At 32.2% G+C, this 20497-nt stretch overlaps 1 protein-coding gene across 3 annotated transcripts; it reads right to left on the reverse strand.

The window, feature by feature from the left end:
- LOC126674475 (uncharacterized) lies at positions 1 to 4063 on the reverse strand. Of its 3 annotated transcripts, none has more exons than XM_050368922.2 (5): positions 3956 to 4063; positions 2621 to 2728; positions 1421 to 2187; positions 395 to 957; positions 1 to 303 (listed from the first exon to the last, which is right to left on the reverse strand). In XM_050368922.2, exons 2-5 carry the CDS (start codon positions 2628 to 2630, stop codon positions 207 to 209), a joined length of 1437 nt encoding a protein of 478 aa, XP_050224879.1. In that variant the 5' UTR covers positions 2631 to 2728; positions 3956 to 4063; the 3' UTR covers positions 1 to 206. The 3 variants fall into 3 exon arrangements, with proteins under 3 accessions (XP_050224879.1, XP_050224878.1, XP_050224880.1); XM_050368921.2 differs by lacking the exon at positions 3956 to 4063 and adding an exon at positions 3479 to 3896; XM_050368923.2 differs by lacking the exon at positions 3956 to 4063 and adding an exon at positions 3118 to 3260.
- Between the last annotated feature and the right edge of the window lie 16434 nt (positions 4064 to 20497).

Genomic DNA, 20497 nt, shown 5'->3' on the forward strand with positions numbered 1-20497 from the left:
TAAGAAAATTACGGCATCTCAATTGGTATATGCATGAAACCAACCTAAAATGTACGATTGGTAAGCCTACTCAACATAAATTTTCAACCAATGAAAAAAAAAAAAAAAAATTCAATATCTATACTTCCTAAACCTTAAATTTACTTCTAAACATGTATATATATATTTTCTTTTAACTTTTGAATTTATGGACAGAATAACAGCAATCAGAATCTACAGCAAAGAAGGCCCTGCCTCCAACTGCAACGTCTCCGGTCAGCTTTTGCCATTCTTACAGGGCTACTGTTCCATTCAGACTGCAATCTGTGCAACCAAAGTAGTTCATTGTCAGTCTAAGTTCAGAATAAGATAGCGGACGGTTTACAAGAAATGATTATATCGACGATTGTCTTACATGGGGAAGGCAAAGGAGCGAGCACTAGTGGTGCTGCTATCTGATCTAAGAGAGAGGCTGCCAGAATACGCGATGGGTCCTGAGTAGGTTATCAGACCAGATAAAGGACCTGCAGCTGAGAAACTTGACTCCCCAGGATAATACTGAAGTTGACCTGAAAATTGCTCGGTGGTGGTAACTTCATGCCTGAATGAATTTCGAGAATTAAGATGCTCTGAGCCACCATTGACTGCGGGTGAGGGGTTGATATCAGAAGTGTTTTTACTCTCCACCTTGCTCATGCAAGATAATTCCTCACCATCTGTACTGGTAGACTCGGTTGCACAATCGAGATTATGACTTTGCAATTTTTCTTTCTTGCTGCCACTTTCTGATTCTTCAGTTGCAGAACTGGAAGCAGAGGTTGCTGCTACTGTTTGATCCTGAGAATTATGTAGTGCCTCGGCTGCAGAATCCAGGTTAAGAGCTCCAAATATTGCTTCCTCAGAGCCAGATTCTTCAGCTGCCGCATCAACCGATCGACTCGCCAAATCTGTAGCAAGGATTGTGTTCTCAATTGGCTTCTGCATAAAAAGCATCAATCTTTAGACTCCAAGCGTTTTAAACACGAGAAAACCCCACCTTTATTGGGTAAAAGTATATCATTAAGAACTATGCAGAAATATTTGTTTTTAAAGCCAAAAGTTGAATTATCAATCCTTATAAGCACATAGTTTGCTCAAGTAGTACACTTATTGGAAGAGATTCAACAATTCGCAGAATTATTTGGAAATTTCGGATTGCAGTTCTCATATACACTGATATCAATTTCATCAATTTACAGAAGTGAAGTGGCATAATTCCGCAACCTAAACTTCACAGGGACATAAGCACCTTTCTCAATACAGAGAAATAGAAAGAGACCAGACCAGACATCCTAATCTCAAGATCAATATAATTCAAGAATTTGTTTCATCTCAAACCACATCAACTTCATATCATTCACATAAGTATTTGTTAAAATCAAATAATTTTAGAAATGCATACCTGAATAGATTCATTGATGCGGTTTAGCGAAGATTTGGATTGTGAAAGCTCTAGTTCTACCTCTGACATAGAGAGCAATTCTCCAAGTGAAAAAACCTCTTTAGATTTATCATTTGAAATTTCTTCAATTGCATCAGGCGCCGACTCCTCGGAATCACATTCAAAGAGCAACTCAGTTTTAGACAGGACCGGAGCATTCAAATCTTGATCAATTCTTTCCTTTTCTATTTCACTGATTCTCTCCTTCTCAGGAATCAGAATTTTGGAAAATTTCTTCTCCTCTACATCTGTGTTAAACAAGAACTTGTCCTGAGAAGGAACACCCTCGTCAACACATATGTCCTTCACATGGTAAGCATTCTCCTTGACAACACGGTATGTGTTCTCCCCGAAGCAAACAACAAATTCTGGCGGTTCAGGTATCATAACATTTTTGTCTACATAGAACACTGAATCTTGGTCAAATGATTTCAATGAAGAATGAGTCAACGCCATTGGTTTCACAAAATCCCTTAGTTCCTTCTCATTATCCATCATTGTATGATCAAATTTCGAGGCAATCCAACCATTCTCATTATTGGCTGAATGAAAATGAATGAGATTTTCTTCCCTGGTCTTCAAGTCATAGAAGGTTCCATTCTGATCATCATTTACAGTCAAATTTGCAGATTTAAGTCCATTAGAGTCCGCATCAATTTTGTGGTATTCTAAATATTTGGTGTTGGACTTATTGTCAACAGTTCCAAGGCGAAGTACTTGTTCACTATCTGCAAGGACAAAATTCAGATGTATCGAAACTTGAAATCTTCAATATATAACAATAAGAAATACTGATAGAAATAGAGTTTCAGACTCCTAGAAAGTCAAAAACTGTAGTTGTTCCAAGAACAAATTAACAAGACAATTAGAAACTAAGCACACCACTAGCTGCAAGACAATAGATTCTCCGTAACACTGTCATCTGTGCATCTTTTTATAAAATGAAGAAACAAATCGAACTGCCTTTGATAATTTCAGTTCATAATACAATGATCATCAACCAAAGAGCACAGTTTCCAGCATGAAAACAAGGTCAGATAGACTGATGACAAGATATACTACAGGATAGGTGCTTCTAACTCAAAAATAACAATGATAATCAACACTAAAATAGAGATGAAACAACCGCAAAAATTGACAAAAAAAGATACTTCTCATTACCTAGTTTCATGCTTCACATAGATTGCATAAGCAGTCAAATTATATAGGTTTTCAAGCTGGCTCAGCTGTATCTTCGAGCATAAGCCACCGAGGAAATTGCAACTTATCCTGCACAATTTGTAAAAGTAAATCAACGTAGAAAACTCAAAGAAAGAAACAAATTATCTTCTGAAATGCATAAAACTATGTCGCCGATATCCGACTAGCAATTAGAAAAGATTATCCAAGTTTTCAACACAAATGAACCTTAATGAAAACAATTCTAGAAGATCTAGAAGCTTGAAATGTATAAATTTCAGTGGAGGAAATAAACAACCTAAATACAAATTCATCATAAAAATAGGTACTACTTCCTAATTTCTTATGCAAATTGAAACAGCAAATCCCATATATTAATAAAACAATAACATTAACAAAAGAAACAAAATCCCAGATTCTGCTCTTAGCTTAAGAAGTATGAAAACTCATTTGATTAAATTAACAGTTAAAATACAAACCTTACAGAAATAATGGCTACAAGAAGATCCTTCCAAAGCCAAAAACTTTAGGTTTACTATTTAAAATCCTAAAATCTGTCTTCTCTATATGCAAAAAGACAAGAGAAAAAGGTTTCAACTTTTAGAAAAGCTTACACTAACTTTTAACCAAAATAAATTAAACAAATTAAACTCCATCACTATAACCCCTTCTCCTGCTACAAAACCAACACAAAATTCAAATCCTTCCTTAAAAAAATAAATTTGAAAGCTTTTGATCAGATCTATATCATCACTACAATTTTAAACAATTGAGTAGAAACCAAAATAAAAGATCTGAAAACAGATCCCAAAATAAAATCAAACATGAACAGATGTTTACCTTCACTGGAAAAGAACACCAGCAAACTTATCAAAAACCAATCTTTAAAAAGGAATTAAAGAAGAAACATTCCACAGAGTTGAATTAAAGTGATAATTGAAGGGCTTTAAACCAACACTGAGTTGGCAATTAAAAGGGAAATAAATGCACAAACATAGACAGGGGGAGAGAGAATAGAAAAAAAAAATGTAAATGGAATGAGAAATTTTAGTGATGATGATCAAAGAGTGGTGTAAAAATATTAAAATAAAAAATTTAAAGGTCAACTAGTAATACTAACAAATATAGATACACTCTGTACTGCTGTAATTAATGCAATAATAAATAACTTTCCTTTACTTAAGAGTGTCATCTTCTTCACTACCCACCACGCTATCCTATTAATTAGCCTCTCTTTTAGCCATTAATACCTCTCACCCATATTCATATTAAAAAAAGATCAAAACTTTTTTATTTAAACAAGGAAATAAAACTTACCCAGTTATGGGAATTTTCTTAGTAACCAAACAGAAATAATATTACATCATCAATCCCGAGCAGTGATTTTTTGCTTCTGGGTGGTGGTGGTGGTGGTTGTTAATAATAATGTAATAGAAAACAAAAGTAACTGAACTGACAAGGATGTTGGGTTTAACAGGATCCAAAATTTGAGTAGTGTAAAGTCAAAGGGTTGTTTTGATCTTTTTGACAGGGGGGAAAGTGACACTAAATAATAAGATTAGAGTAATAATATTAAATTTGAAAGAGAAGCTGGGAATGCAGTATGTCAGGTTGTTGAAGATTTGAGCTGGCTGCTTCATGACTTGATTCTATCACTTTCTTTCTTTATTTCTTTTTCTTCTTTTTACTTTTCTTTCTCTTTTCCTTTATTTAAATGAGTAAAGAACCATTCTGATTCGGGCGGATCGTTTGTCGATTTAATTCGGTGACGAATCGATCGGAAACGACGATGTCGAAGTTTTGTAAATGGCTGACCGAACTGTTAATTATTTATCACACCAAACAAAATTGACCGAACTTTTTAATCGGTTTGATTTGGTGTCAGTTTTTATACGATTTGGACATATTAACAAGCCTATAACTTTTGATCTTAAATCAAACAAAAACCTTAAAAATTTGAGGAAAAAAAGTCACAAATTTTTGATATAAAATCAAACAAAACTCTTCTTAATTTTGAGAAGTTTAGTTTCTTCGTTATTTTGGTTATCCAGTTTTATAAATTCTTTGACCGAATCATTAACCAAACTCTAAATTTTTCCAAAATGGTCACAAACCATATCGTTTTCACTGAATAACCAAATCAAATAACATTTCCAGTCCGGCTTACTCCTGTTTTGGTCTGATTCGATTTTGCTGAGTCCTAATTTTAATTTTTTAATTTTATAAAGCATATTAAATTTATTTTATTTCAACAATTTGGGTTATAATATCTAATTTTATATATGTAGAATGTGTGTAAAATAATTAGAAATTATTATGATTAAATATCTATACCAGTTTTAGTTTGTTATTCAATTTTAAAATTTTTGCTTTCGATATTTCTACCATAGCTTTATAAATGCTCTTAAAATGCATACTTATGTTAATTTGTTATATTTTAGAAATTTATAAATTAGATTGTCAGACTAAGTTCAGAAAATTTTCCATAGTACCTTATTTTTAAACTTATTTACCGTACTATTCAAATTTTGGTCGCTTTTTGTAATACCCCGTAGAATTATTAGTGTTTATTTTCGCTAGTGTCCAATTTTAATTGATTAACTGAAAAGACTACATTAGTATTTATATTTATAATTTAAGCTAAAAAATAATATTTTTTTAATATATGTAATTTTGATTAAAATGACAAATAAAAAAATAAGAGGGAATAATGTAATAATAAAAAAAAGAGATAAGGGTTGATTCACATGTTATGAGTTTTCAACCTTCCCACTCAATTGCCTATCATTTTCAAATAGGTTTATGTAATTAATTGTGATTGGTACCACACTACCTTTCCTATAGACTCTTTCTCCATTTCTGGGATATGGTTTTCTTACTTTTGGTTTTATTGGTAGTTTATGAGGAAATGTATAGATAATTGAGCAATTTAGATATCTTTTTGTCTTTTTAAAGTATGTTTTCATTGGCTTACCATAATAAATGTGCTAACATATTTTTAGTTTTTATTTATTTATATTGTGATTCATGAATCTGCTAATTGTTGAACTGATAATTAAGTATTGTTTGACAACAATTTCAATATCTTTTTTATTGTCTTTTTATTTATACACAAATAACAATAGTCAAAATTAAAAAAAAAACTCAAAATGTTTTTTAATCATGACTTCAATTTTTTTATTAATTACCTTTTAACTCATATTTAAATTGTGTACATGCCATGAATATATATTCGATAATTGTTTGTAATTTATCTTTTTATAAATTACCTTTGAACTCATATTTTAAATTCTATATTATCATACTCACAAAAAAGAACTTATACATATATATATGATAGATATAGATTCAATAGCCATTTAAATAAAAAAAATTATTCTAGAAATCTAGGAATGGTAATGGCGCAGAAATTTTTCGTTCTACATGGGGACCCGCCCCTAATTAGATAGGAAAATCTCATCTATTACCCATATGAGCAGGGATAAAAAAAATCATTCATCCACGAGAATGGGGAAGAGACGAGGAGTATAGTCCCCATTCCACGGGAATCCCCATCTCCGTCCCCATGGATATTTTATTTATATTTAGACGTAATCACCAAAAAATGCCAAACCTATACGTTTTGTGTTAATTATAGTCAAACCTTTAAAAATCACCAGATTTAACTAAATCTTATATGTTCTGTTTCTTTTCTAGCCATTTTTTATCGAACCGATTTTTCTAACACCGTGTCGTACACGTCACCGCCAACTAAGCAATTGGCTGGCATGGTAATTGAAATATTTAAATAAAGTTTGGCTATAACTAACACAAAAGAAATAGATTTGGTATTTTTAGGTAAATAAACCTAATTTTAAATCCAAACCAATTTTTAAATTTAATAATTAGTAAATTAATTATATTATTTATAAAATTTATATATATTAAAAAATAATTAATATTTCCTATTTAATACTAATTAAAATTAATTTTAATTTTTTATTAAACCTCAGATTGTTCATTTAATTTTATTAAACCTCAGATTGTTCATTTAATTATTAACTTTAATTAGTAAAATAATTAATTTTTTTATTAATTTTTATTAGCGTTGAATAAAAATATTATTTTTTAAATATATATGAAATTTATTATAATATAATTAATTATTTAATTTTAAAATTAATTTTATTCACCAAAAAATACCAAAACTATGCATTTTGTGTCAGTTATAGCCAAATCTTATTTAAATATTTCAGCTGTCATCCTAGCCAATTGCTTAGTTGGCGGTGACGTGGACGACACGGTGTCAAAAAAAAACGATTCAATTCAAAAATGGCTAAAAAAAACAGAACATATAAAGTTTGGCTAAATTTGGTGATTTTTAAAGGTTTGGCTATAATTGACACAAGACGTATATATTTGGCATTTTTTTGGTGATTAAGCCTTATATTTACATATAACATGTTACATTATTTTTAGTATGTTATTTTGTAATTTTAAATAATTTAATTTAATTTTTTATTGCTATATACTTAATTATAGATATATATTATCATAGAAGGTAATAATGTTTTCTTATGATAAAAAAAATCAAATATTTTATAAAAATAATAAAATTATTTATAAATTTATATTAATTTATATAGAGAATGAAGATTCTCATGAAAATAGGGACGAAGATGATTTGATTTCTATTAATTAAATGAGAATGGAGACGGGGATTTCCCTAAAACACAGAGATGGGGATGGAGATGCCCCCTTCCCCCACCTCCATCCCCATTCCTTTAAAAATATCTTAGCTTTTCATATAGAATCACTCCAATAATTTTTTTTTATAGAGTGATGTTATTTAATTCATTTTTTCAATCCATTTTGTTGTACCATTTAATGTGGCAAAAAATGAGTAGAGAAAATACTTTCTTTTAGCTATAACTTTTAAAAAGAAATTGAATAAATAAAAATTTAACACACGAAAAGAACATTAAAAGTGGTTCAAATTTATAGATTATAAAAACAAATTGACAAACGTAAAAATCCAATCTTTTGGATTGAAGTTTAAAAAAATTAGTAAAAAGATCACTAACATCAAAATTTATTGATTCAAATTTAATTTGTTGTAAAAATATAATTAAATTTACTTCATTACTATTTTCCGATGTGATGAATTTTTTGAAATTAGTTTTTCTTTGAATTCCCTTTTACCCCATAATTACAGAATTTTTTTGTCATTGTTTAATTTGCACATAAATTAAAAAAATATTATATATTCATAATGTAACTTTTAAGTAATTCTATACTCGGCTAAAATTAAAAAAATTATTAAAAGTATCAATATTAGTGATTGATGTTTATAAAAATAAATAAATAAATAAAATCAATAATTTAAATAAAAACATTTAAATTAAAGAGTAAATTCGTATAATATAATCGAAATGAAAATTATTTATATAATTATGAGACATGGGAGTATTAATTAATATTTTAACAGAATTCACTAATAAATTAATAAAGAAAAAAATTTAAAAGAAAAATACCACTTTTTTAGATGACTTACTACTATTAGTGTCTTGATCTCGAATCTTGACGTTAATTATCCAACAATATTAATAAAATTTATAAGTTAAGGAGGCGCGTTAACTCTTCATTCGATTTAGAATGCAGACAGAGGAAATTGGGGATTGGTGGCAGCATAGTCTCTCACATGATCTGACGTTTGGTTAGATGCGCACGTGTCGGCTAACCATAGTTTATGCAAATGTGCGCACCAGTGGGACCTCAGTCCTTTCATTTTGTTGGTACGCAGAGGAGACGAAAAGCAGCGGATTGCCTCTTCACTATTCAATTTAGGGATAATTTAAGAAATACATAAAATAAAAATTCGCCAAAAATTTCATTAAGAATACATAAAAGTTTTTAAAAAATAGTTATCAATCACATTCTTTCATCAAATCAAATCATATCAAAAAATTTATTTAATACCAATATATTGAACCTTAATTAATTCACAGAAAAAAATCGAAATTATTTCAAAACTATCCTACTTTAAAAAAATAATTATAAAATTTGTAGCCATATTTTCTAACTATTTTCGGTATCCATTTTTAAAAAATAATTTTAAAAATAATAGTATTCTTTTAATTAGGTCTTTATTCACATAAACACCTCTTCCCCTCATCCTAGGGCTGACACGACCCGTTAACACGACACGATACAACACGAAGTTAAGCAAGTTCGGGTTGAGCTTATATGGATATGGGGCATAAACGGGTCAACCCGTTTATGACACGTTAAATAGCGGGTTAAACATGTTAAACCCGCCTAACCCGCCTAAGACACGTTTATATCTATATGTTACTATTATTAATTAATTAAATTATATATGACCAAATATTATTCATATAAGACGTATAATTTATTAATTGTTATTTATTATGTTAAGACTTATAGTTATTTTAGAGGTTTGTCATTTGATTGTGCTCGTTTAATTAAAAAAAATGTGTTAAATAGGTTAAATGGGTTATTAGTATACGTGTTAAACATGTTAAATATGTGATATGTTATAACCAACCTATTTTACTAAACGAGCTAAACAGTTCTAAATGTGTTAACCCGTTTATTAAGCGTGTCGGGTTAGGGTTTGATATTTTGACACGATTAGTTAAACGGGTCGTGTTCGGCTGGAGATATCTGCCTATTTATAAATGGGTACACGACACGTTTATGACATGATGACACGAATTGTCAGCCCTACCTCATCCTCTTAAATTTCGAATCTCTCTCTTCCTCTCAAATTTTTATTTTTTAATACATGGAGTCTACGAGCACAAGAAACCGACTTCGATCGCATCAGAGAACAAGTATACAATTTCATCGTTGTCGTTTCTCTTCAGGTAGAGTTGTGTTCCGTCGTCCTCGTCGTCTTTTTTTCCGGTGTTGTTATCACAAGACTACTCCTTTTATTCCATCGTTTTTTGTGATTGTTTAGATTTTTTATACATATTATTTTAAATCTGATGTATATAATGTTTAATTGTTATATTGCTCATATAAATTTATCATTAAGAGGAAAAAAAATTGTTATCTTATATTCAATTTGCTTTGATGCTACTGATTTTGTATACAACGAATTGATTTATAGTTTTTTTTTAGAAAAATTGCATCATAAATACATCAAGTGTTGGTGTATTTAGAACACTATAAAAACACACTATAACAACACCATAAAAACACCACAAAAAATATAAAAAAATCGTTAAATAGGCATTAAAGGGAGAAAGTAAAAATGTTTTTTTCTTGAAATTAAAAAAATTAAAAGAGTACTTTTTTGTGTAAATAAAAAAGTATGAGTTGTAAACATGTTAAAAAAACGAGTAGAGAGGTAAATAAAGTATAAAACTGAATATTCTAGAAAATTCTTCTAAAAAATTATACTGAATCATTTTTGTTTACAATTATAAAATTTAAACATGAATTTGACGTTGATTTTTTTTATTGAATTTTAATAAATATCTTGAATAATATTTTATAAATAATTTAAAAATATTTAATTTGTATTTTGAACATTTTATTTCCATTTTTGATAACATTTTATTAATATAAATTTCATTTAAGTTATTCTTTTTTTATTTTTATAATTAATATTTAAATAATTATCTAATTAATATTTATTTGTAAAGTAATATGTATATCAAATTGGTGGAATCGAATATTCATATTGAATTGTAGCGAAGCTGGTGAGACCTAATTCAAAGGGTTAGTTTTTCCAAGTGTATTCCTGAGATCTTGACATCAAATCTTAACTCAGTCAAGTTAAGACTTATTTAACATACCATATATCTAACAATTAATCAATACAAATGCAGATGCACTTTATAAAGAGTGGGGTCCATCTCTCATTTTACTACTAATTATATTGGTTAAAATTTCCTAGTGACCTATAAATTTAATAAAAAAATACTTAACAATCAGTTTTAATTCATAAAATAACAAACTTTTTGCAACTTTTTTATTAATTTTTTAATATATATCTCATAAATTAAGAAAATAAATATAAATTATTATTAAACCAAAAATTGTAAAGTATAAATTGAAATATAATAGGTATCATATAAATTAAAATGAAAAATATATTGAAAAATGAAAAATTATTACTCACAAATTAAAATTATAAATTATTAAAAGAAAAAAATTCATTAGAGTATATATATATATATATATATATATATATATATATATAAACTATAAATATACATTAAAAAATCATACAAATTTACTTTATTCGTTGATTTCAATTAATATATAATTGTACATATATTTAAAATTTCCATTTGAGTTTTATTGAACGATTTCTAATCCAGTCTATGTGCGCATATTTTTCATCAATTACTTTGAAATATTATATAAAAAAATATTAATCAATAGTTGAATCTAATATTTCAATTTTTTAATAAATGAACTCGACATACGAACATATCTATCAACAAAATAAAATCATTGATAAAATTAATGAAGAGTAATTTATTAAATAAATGGATTAACTATTGAATGATTATATATTAATATATATTAAAAATTACACGTGATTAACGAACTATAATTAAAAATTCGTTGAGCATAATTATAAAAAAATATTATATTTTGATATGGTTGTCACGACCCAAAATATTGAGCCGCAACCGGCGCTAGGGAACGGGAGTGGTAGCTCCGGAACCCGTAGCAAGCCTAAAATCACAATTAATTTTTCGCAAATAAGAAATAAATAATAACAAACAACGGAAGCAAATACTCACATATAACATATAACCAAGTATATACACTAACTGTTTAAAACCTCGCGGGCTCTAGTTACCGTACCCTGTACGAACTGGCCTCGCGGTACTACATACATCAGTTAGTGTCTCAAGCTTATCACCGGCATCTGGTGCCGTGAACAATCATGTTATACGTAGCCTATCAAAACATATACACAGGACAGCAAGTGAAATGCACAATCAAAAATGTACTGCTGTCTAGGCTACAACTCTGTCAACGCGAGACCACTACTGCAGCATTCACAGAAGTCAGAAACTAAACATACACAGCTGACTTCTGGACTTCAAAATTGGCCTCTAGCTAGGTCCACATACTAAGCACCTGAAAACATCAAAGGTGAGGGGTCAGTATTTGGGGAAATACTGAGTGAGTTGACATTTACTAACAGTATTAATATAAAAACATAGCATCGCATCTCAAGAAAACATTAATATAAAACATATAAACATGTATTTGATCCGTACGAAACTAATATCCTAGCATGCGACACATCTCTCGAATAATCATATATTATTCAATCCAATCGTAAATATCAATTGCGAGTCCAACTCGCTGGTGGCCCAGCCACTAGATACGGGGACTTCCAGGCTACACTGTAGCCGAGTTCACTCTGCGTATCTAAATCATATACCCAATCGTAAATTTCATATTCATCAACAGCTTCCAGCTGTGTCAAGTCATTTCTCAATGCAAACATACTAGACTGACTCGATACTGGTGATCACACAGCCTATTGACACCCAATAGGTAGCTAGTTTCTTCGGATCGCATACTAGTTCTCATATATAGAAATTAATAAAGCATATAACATTTCAATCAATTATATGTAATGCGATGCGTATAAACAGTATATATATCTATATAAAATAACTTTAATATATAATACACGAAAGTAAAGTGCAACTCACAGTGACCGCAATCCAATCACAAACATGGTCGATGAAATGATATGCCCTTGCTATCCCACGTCTACTGACCTCTCTGCTCTGACACGTCTGATAAATAATTAACGTTTAATGATTAGACGTGAATCTCATATTCCTATACGTATAATACTTTTAAGTTTTAGGGTTTAGTTTTATTTCAATGAAGTTTTAAAGAGTTTTCAGGACAATGCGCAGGTGCTGCCTGCACACTGACACTGTTTAGTAAAACGACGATCTCTCCCAATTGAACCGTTGGATCGAGCTGAAATTTGACAGACGCGTTCCTAAGAGGCAAATCTATAAACTGACCGTTGGGATTTTGAATCTGCCAAGTTTAGGGTAGTGTGCGAACGCACACAATGAGTGTGCGAACGCACACCCTAAATTTCAAGGAGTGTGCGAACGCACACTCAATGTGTGCGAACGCACACCCTTGACAGCCCCCCGGAAAGTCGTTTTCCGGGGCTTTTCAGCTATCCCGACGTGCTATACATCCAACTATACAAAACCCGCATCTCGGTTTTCATTAAAATGCTATAATAACTTCAAAAACGTCAAATTCAATCCAAACAAAATCCTAACTCAAAACAGCCCTTTACTATCCAAATTTAACATCCAATATCAAAGAATTACCTTAAAACGGAGTTTGGGATTGATAGAGGACGGAATTCTGAAGAAATCGCCGCGAAAATCACTCGAATCGGACGTCGAACGGAGAAACGGCGGCGAAACGATCGTGGTCGAGGGTTTTCAACGTTCTGGAGCTTTCTCTTCTTCTGATCTCTTCTTTCATATCTCATTTCTTATATAATTTGGCTAAAATGCCACTTTGATCCTTGTTCTTTTTGTTTACTATCATTTATCCTTTAAACTTTTCTTTTATTCGATTTAGTCCATAACTAAATCGATAAACTCTTAAATTATTACTGTTACGTATTATTTACATCCGATAAATAATACGAAGCTCGATATTAATACTTTCCGTCAAAATCTGCAAATTTCCATTTTCGACACAAAGTGGCTAAATTACCACTTTGGTCCCTGTACCCTATTTTGGGCTTTTCTTGCCATTTTTCCTCTTAGAATTGAAATATGATATTAATTTCTCAGCAAATAATCTTTTCTGAAACCGACCTACTAAAACTTATTTATCTTAATCTTATCGGAAATCTTTCTGATTTCGTCACTGCTGCGACTCAAAACTGGACACGTGGTCCAATTAGATAATTAAATATTTTGGGGTATTACATTCTTCCCCCCTTATAAAAATTCGTCCTCGAATTTTCATAAATCTTGTTGGGATCTTAAAATTGTCCTTATACTTTCCTTAACGTTTATTAGTACGTTTTAGTCGGAGCTTTTCCTTTTGTCTCGTCTGTTGCCTTTCCAAAATAGTGTGGCTCAAGGCGTATCACCGATATCGTAATCCCGACGTCTTGTACAACTGGTTGTGATATTTCTTCTGTTCCTCATTAGCGTCGATTAATCCTCACTTGATACTTTCCCACTCTACTGTTTTATTCTTAATCGTTATCGGGTCGCTACTTGTCTCCTCTGTACGTGACTAGTCACGACGTGTCAGTTACATCTTTAATGATGTACTTACCTTATTCATACTCCCTATGAGTATTTTCTCTTGTAATCATAATTTACAATTATGATCTTTACTATCATCTGTAATTGTCACTTTTCTTTCCTAGCGGGTCCTCGTCATTTCTTACTCCTTTCTATCATTATCTGGCACTTCGTTCCTAATCAACCAATCTCTTTCAACTTGCTCCAAGTCTAACACATTCACTTGTTTCTTAACGTAGTTGAGCTTACTATATCTTTTACTATCTTCAATTTCTTTTTCCCTTGCTCTTTTTTAAACTATCGTGAACTTCACGTCGTTCTGTTGGTCGTGATCCTTCGTCCTTTACCATTATCTTAAACGTTTCCTTTCACATTACTTTCGGTTATATAGCTTGTACAGTTGCCCTTATTTACTAGTATTCTTATCCTCTTTACTTCCCTGTAGTTGCTCCTTTGAGATTCATCTCGAATCTCTTATTGGCTTTTCAGTTAAAATTGTCTTTCCTTTACGTCACCATTCCTTATCCATGATGACCTCATAAGAATCTCACACGTTTCTTTAATATTTAAATTTCTTAAGAATCCTTCTTACTGTATAATCAATTTCCTCTTTTATCTTACACTTCAGTTTCTTACTCTCAATTAACTTTACGACTTTACTTTTGCTCGTTAAGATTCTATCTTAATATTGATTATAACCGTTCCGCAGCTTATCTTATTCTGTCCTTCATCTCCTTCTTGAAGTGTTTTCCGACTATTTTTAACATTTTATATTGTACTTGACTTTGTAACTCCCAATATTAGGGAATAGTTTCGATTCTTGTTGTCCTACATTCCTTATGCTTCCTTAGCACTTATAACGCGTTTCTAATTGTCTTTTAAACAACTTGATCTCTTTATACTAATACCGACTTTCGTCTTGTCTCTTACTTGTTATACCCTTTCTCGTTCTTATGACATTGTGGCTCCTTGGATACAATTCACTCTTATTTATCCAATAACGATGAAGTATCATCTCATCCTTTGCTTACTGTATTCTTTACGTCTTTCCTCTGTTTATAACAGCTCCATTATTACTATTCTATTCTGATAATCCCTCTGACGTATTTCTAAAGCTTTCCATTTCCCTAACCACTTTACCAAATTTAAGGGTGTATGAGTTCCTTCATTACACTTTCTTTCATATTATTCGTCATTTTTATATTTACTGGCACGTATGCCTATACATGTGCCTTTCTCCTTATACTAGAACTTTACAACTTAACTTTCCTCCTTCTGTTAACACAACTTATAACCCTTAATGATGATATTAATGACTTCATTCAATATCAGTCAATGAACATCATTCATTTCTTGATTTATCAAATTTCGAACTTTTATATCTCACAAGATCATCTTCTTCGTTGTTTGTATCCCTTACTTCCTTTTTAATGTGATTCTCAATATTTTCTAATGCTGACATTAATAAGGTTACATATCCTTAAAATGCCATTCGATGTTCTTCACTCATATTATTGTCTTCTCATTCTTATACTTTTAATTTTTCTTTTCCAATATATCCCTCGATCGTTATGTTACTTAATTCAACGTAAGAATAATCATTATATTCTTCATTCTTACGTGTTCATTACATTTCCTTCGTCTAACATGACCCTCTGTCATTTCATCCTTTATTTCAACATAAGGATAAATATTGTACCCTTAGACATTGTTAGCGCATCGCATCTCGACTGCGTACGCTTTCCCGCGATAATTCCTTATTCGCATTTTCCTTTAGCTTTACTAGCTTTGTTGCAATTAACCGTTACATGGCTTTATTCTGTTATTGGGGTTTATTTTACAAGTCTTATTCTTACATATTAAGAATCTTTTATTATCCGTCGCATAGTTTTACATCTGAGTTCACTTACTAAACAAAAAGATCTCAAAACATCTTTGGCTAGCTAGCACTTTAAATCAGTTTTCATAAATCGTTTGAAATCGATAATACAATTGTAGCTCAGAGTGATGACACCTCTCATCACCAAAGAGTTGCTCGAAATTGCATTTTCTTTATCATTGTAAAGATATGATGCATGATCTACATTTCGAAAATCATTTTCTTATGCATTCCTATCGTGATTATGCAATGTCATATGCGATGTCTGAGCACAATCGTACTTTAAAAAAAATCTTAAGAATTCTTCATACTTTTCATAAAACACAAATTTACTCCAGATTGTACACTCTGCGACTATTAACGGCTTTCTTTATTATTATTGGGTACATTTCAAATTTTTGTATTGCTGTCATTTTCTGTCATTTACTGACTATTCTTCTGTCACATCACTTCTTTCTCCATATCTCCGATAACTCAATTCACTTTAAAGTTTTCTACTGCTGTAATCACCACATCTACTTCTGCAACATTCTGTTGCTGTAAAAACGCAGGTACCGATGTTTCACATCGATTCCCTGTCGATAATCCATCTCTTTCTTCACAACTTCTAAAACGTAATATAGGGATTACGTTTACAACAAATGTATCATATGGTGTTTATTATGTTATTGTTTTTGTAAATTATGTTTATATATTCATTTTTTTTAAGCACGTGTTTGTCAATATCGCTTCCTATAGGCCCTACCTATCTGAGGTATTATCCTATAGGTACATTCTACTCGTTATGCTCTATCATGCATGCAGTAAACATATACACAATAATGCAACACGTAAACACAATTACACAAAGCATATTAATCATTTGATACCGGGGTTGTCTAATGTGGGGCACTAGGTTTCCTAATAGCTACGCCTGTGCATCGACCCCTAACTCTTCTACTATAGTTGCCTTCGCCTCTATGCACGGAGTGGTAATACCAGAGGATCAACTAGTATAATCTGGATAGAACGCACGTCTGAAAAAGTAGGGTCGAACAGGATTGCCATCCCACTCGTGGTCAGCCTCGATCTTACGGGCCATCATAGTGAGCGTCCCAAAGTGCTCGTGAACATACTCACATAGCTCATCAAACTCGAGTCCCAAACCCCTAACGTATCTACGGTTAATTGTCCTATTATCTTCATTAAGGTCTGGAACTCTTTCATCTATGCGCAGAAAGTCAGAGGAATATAGTCCCACTGGTAGTATTCCTCTAGAAAAGAAGCGCATTTGCCTCCTAACTTGATTCAAAATCACATGTCCCTGACCTTTAGCTATCTCTGTATCCTCTCGCAAATTGCAGTATCTCCGCACATTGGATTAGAAATGTTCACTCTGATATTCCTCGACATCTGACTCATCTGATAACTCTTCTTCTTTAAAGTCCTCCTCTTGAGGAACTTCTTCTCGGAATTCTACTCACTTTCTTCACTGTACTCTATCTCTGGTGAGTGGGTTCTACCTCTAACTCTAGAAGAACTACCAATTTATGATACTTGACATGAAACCATTCTGACATATCTCAGATGATCTCTCAATATCTATGTGGAATCCATTCTAGTGGACTTCAGATGGTCCGTCTATTTCGTTGTGAAATCCATCTTGACAGATAGGAGGTGCTTCCTCCCGTTCCTCTGCTGCATGTGACTAAGCTCCGTTTTTCCCGGACATGCTAAAAAGAAACAGTTACAAACGCCAGCGACCATCTGAGCCCTCTTTTTCCTCGCTTAACTTCAATATAAACTAGAAGGTGCTATAAACATTTAACATTCAATCAATCTGTATGTAATTCGCAAATACGTAATCACTAAATACCCCTTGCACAAGTAATAAACACTTAGTTGCCTTAGCCGCTCATATAAAGAGATACTAGTCACTTGCTAGCTTAATAGTCCTGGTTCGTGCGCGTTATGCCACATACTACTAATGCACAGATCAAATGAATGCAGACAACTAAGGTCCGACTCTCTGCTGCAGTAGTTCCTAGGTTTACTTACTGACAGAGTATTCAAAGTCAAACAGACATTCAGACACAATTGGCAGTGGTAACTAGACCAACTGCTCTCAAACAAACACTGAAACAAACTTGCAGTGGTAACTGGACCAACTGCTCTGATACCAACATTGTCACGACCCAAAATATTGAGCCGCAACCGGCGCTAGGGAACGGGAGTGGTAGCTCCGGAACCCGTAGCAAGCCTAAAATCACAATTAATTTTTCGCAAATAAGAAATAAATAATAACAAACAACGGAAGCAAATACTCACATATAACATATAACCAAGTATATACACTAACTGTTTAAAACCTCGCGGGCTCTAGTTACCGTACCCTGTACGAACTGGCCTCGCGGTACTACATACATCAGTTAGTGTCTCAAGCTTATCACCGGCATCTGGTGCCGTGAACAATCATGTTATACATAGCCTATCAAAACATATACACAGGACAGCAAGTGAAATGCACAATCAAAAATGTACTGCTGTCTAGGCTACGACTCTGTCAACGCGGGACCACTACTGCAGCATTCACAGAAGTCAGAAACTAAACATACACAGCTGACTTCTGGACTTCAAAATTGGCCTCTAGCTAGGTCCACATACTAAGCACCTGAAAACATCAAAGGTGAGGGGTCAGTATTTGGGGAAATACTGAGTGAGTTGACATTTACTAACAGTATTAATATAAAAACATAGCATCGCATCTCAAGAAAACATTAATATAAAACATATAAACATGTATTTGATCCGTACGAAACTAATATCCTAGCATGCGACACATCTCTCGAATAATCATATATTATTCAATCCAATCGTAAATATCAATTGCGAGTCCAACTCGCTGGTGGCCCAGCCACTAGATACGGGGACTTCCAGGCTACACCGTAGCCGAGTTCACTCTGCGTATCTAAATCATATACCCAATCGTAAATTTCATATTCATCAACAGCTTCCAGCTGTGTCAAGTCATTTCTCAATGCAAACATACTAGACTGACTCGATACTGGTGATCACACAGCCTATTGACACCCAATAGGTAGCTAGTTTCTTCGGATCGCATACTAGTTCTCATATATAGAAATTAATAAAGCATATAACATTTCAATCAATTATATGTAATGCGATGCGTATAAACAGTATATATATCTATATAAAATAACTTTAATATATAATACACGAAAGTAAAGTGCAACTCACAGTGACCGCAATCCAATCACAAACATGGTCGATGAAATGATATGCCCTTGCTATCCCACGTCTACTGACCTCTCTGCTCTGACACGTCTGATAAATAATTAACGTTTAATGATTAGACGTGAATCTCATATTCCTATACGTATAATACTTTTAAGTTTTAGGGTTTAGTTTTATTTCAATGAAGTTTTAAAGAGTTTTCAGGACAATGCGCAGGTGCTGCCTGCACACTGACACTGTTTAGTAAAACGACGATCTCTCCCAATTGAACCGTTGGATCGAGCTGAAATTTGACAGACGCGTTCCTAAGAGGCAAATCTATAAACTGACCGTTGGGATTTTGAATCTGCCAAGTTTAGGGTAGTGTGCGAACGCACACAATGAGTGTGCGAACGCACACCCTAAATTTCAAGGAGTGTGCGAACGCACACTCAATGTGTGCGAACGCACACCCTTGACAGCCCCCCGGAAAGTCGTTTTCCGGGGCTTTTCAGCTATCCCGACGTGCTATACATCCAACTATACAAAACCCGCATCTCGGTTTTCATTAAAATGCTATAATAACTTCAAAAACGTCAAATTCAATCCAAACAAAATCCTAACTCAAAACAGCCCTTTACTATCCAAATTTAACATCCAATATCAAAGAATTACCTTAAAACGGAGTTTGGGATTGATAGAGGACGGAATTCTGAAGAAATCGCCGCGAAAATCACTCGAATCGGACGTCGAACGGAGAAACGGCGGCGAAACGATCGTGGTCGAGGGTTTTCAACGTTCTGGAGCTTTCTCTTCTTCTGATCTCTTCTTTCATATCTCATTTCTTATATAATTTGGCTAAAATGCCACTTTGATCCTTGTTCTTTTTGTTTACTATCATTTATCCTTTAAACTTTTCTTTTATTCGATTTAGTCCATAACTAAATCGATAAACTCTTAAATTATTACTGTTACGTATTATTTACATCCGATAAATAATACGAAACTCGATATTAATACTTTCCGTCAAAATCTGCAAATTTCCATTTTCGACACAAAGTGGCTAAATTACCACTTTGGTCCTTGTACCCTATTTTGGGCTTTTCTTGCCATTTTTCCTCTTAGAATTGAAATATGATATTAATTTCTCAGCAAATAATCTTTTCTGAAACCGACCTACTAAAACTTATTTATCTTAATCTTATCGGAAATCTTTCTGATTTCGTCACTGCTGCGACTCAAAACTGGACACGTGGTCCAATTAGATAATTAAATATTTTGGGGTATTACAATGGTATAGTTGCAAAAATAACAATTTTATTTAAAATCGAAATATTAATGGATTGCACCCCATAAAAGTTTCTTGATCCGCCACTGAATCTAGATTGGATCTATCTCGGAAAAAAAAACATTGAAATGATAATATTTTTATTTAGAATCCAACCAAATTTTAATATAATTTGGAGATCTGTTTAT

Source organism: Mercurialis annua, linkage group LG3 (genome assembly GCF_937616625.2).
Source record: "Mercurialis annua linkage group LG3, ddMerAnnu1.2, whole genome shotgun sequence".
Lineage (NCBI taxonomy): Eukaryota > Viridiplantae > Streptophyta > Magnoliopsida > Malpighiales > Euphorbiaceae > Mercurialis > Mercurialis annua.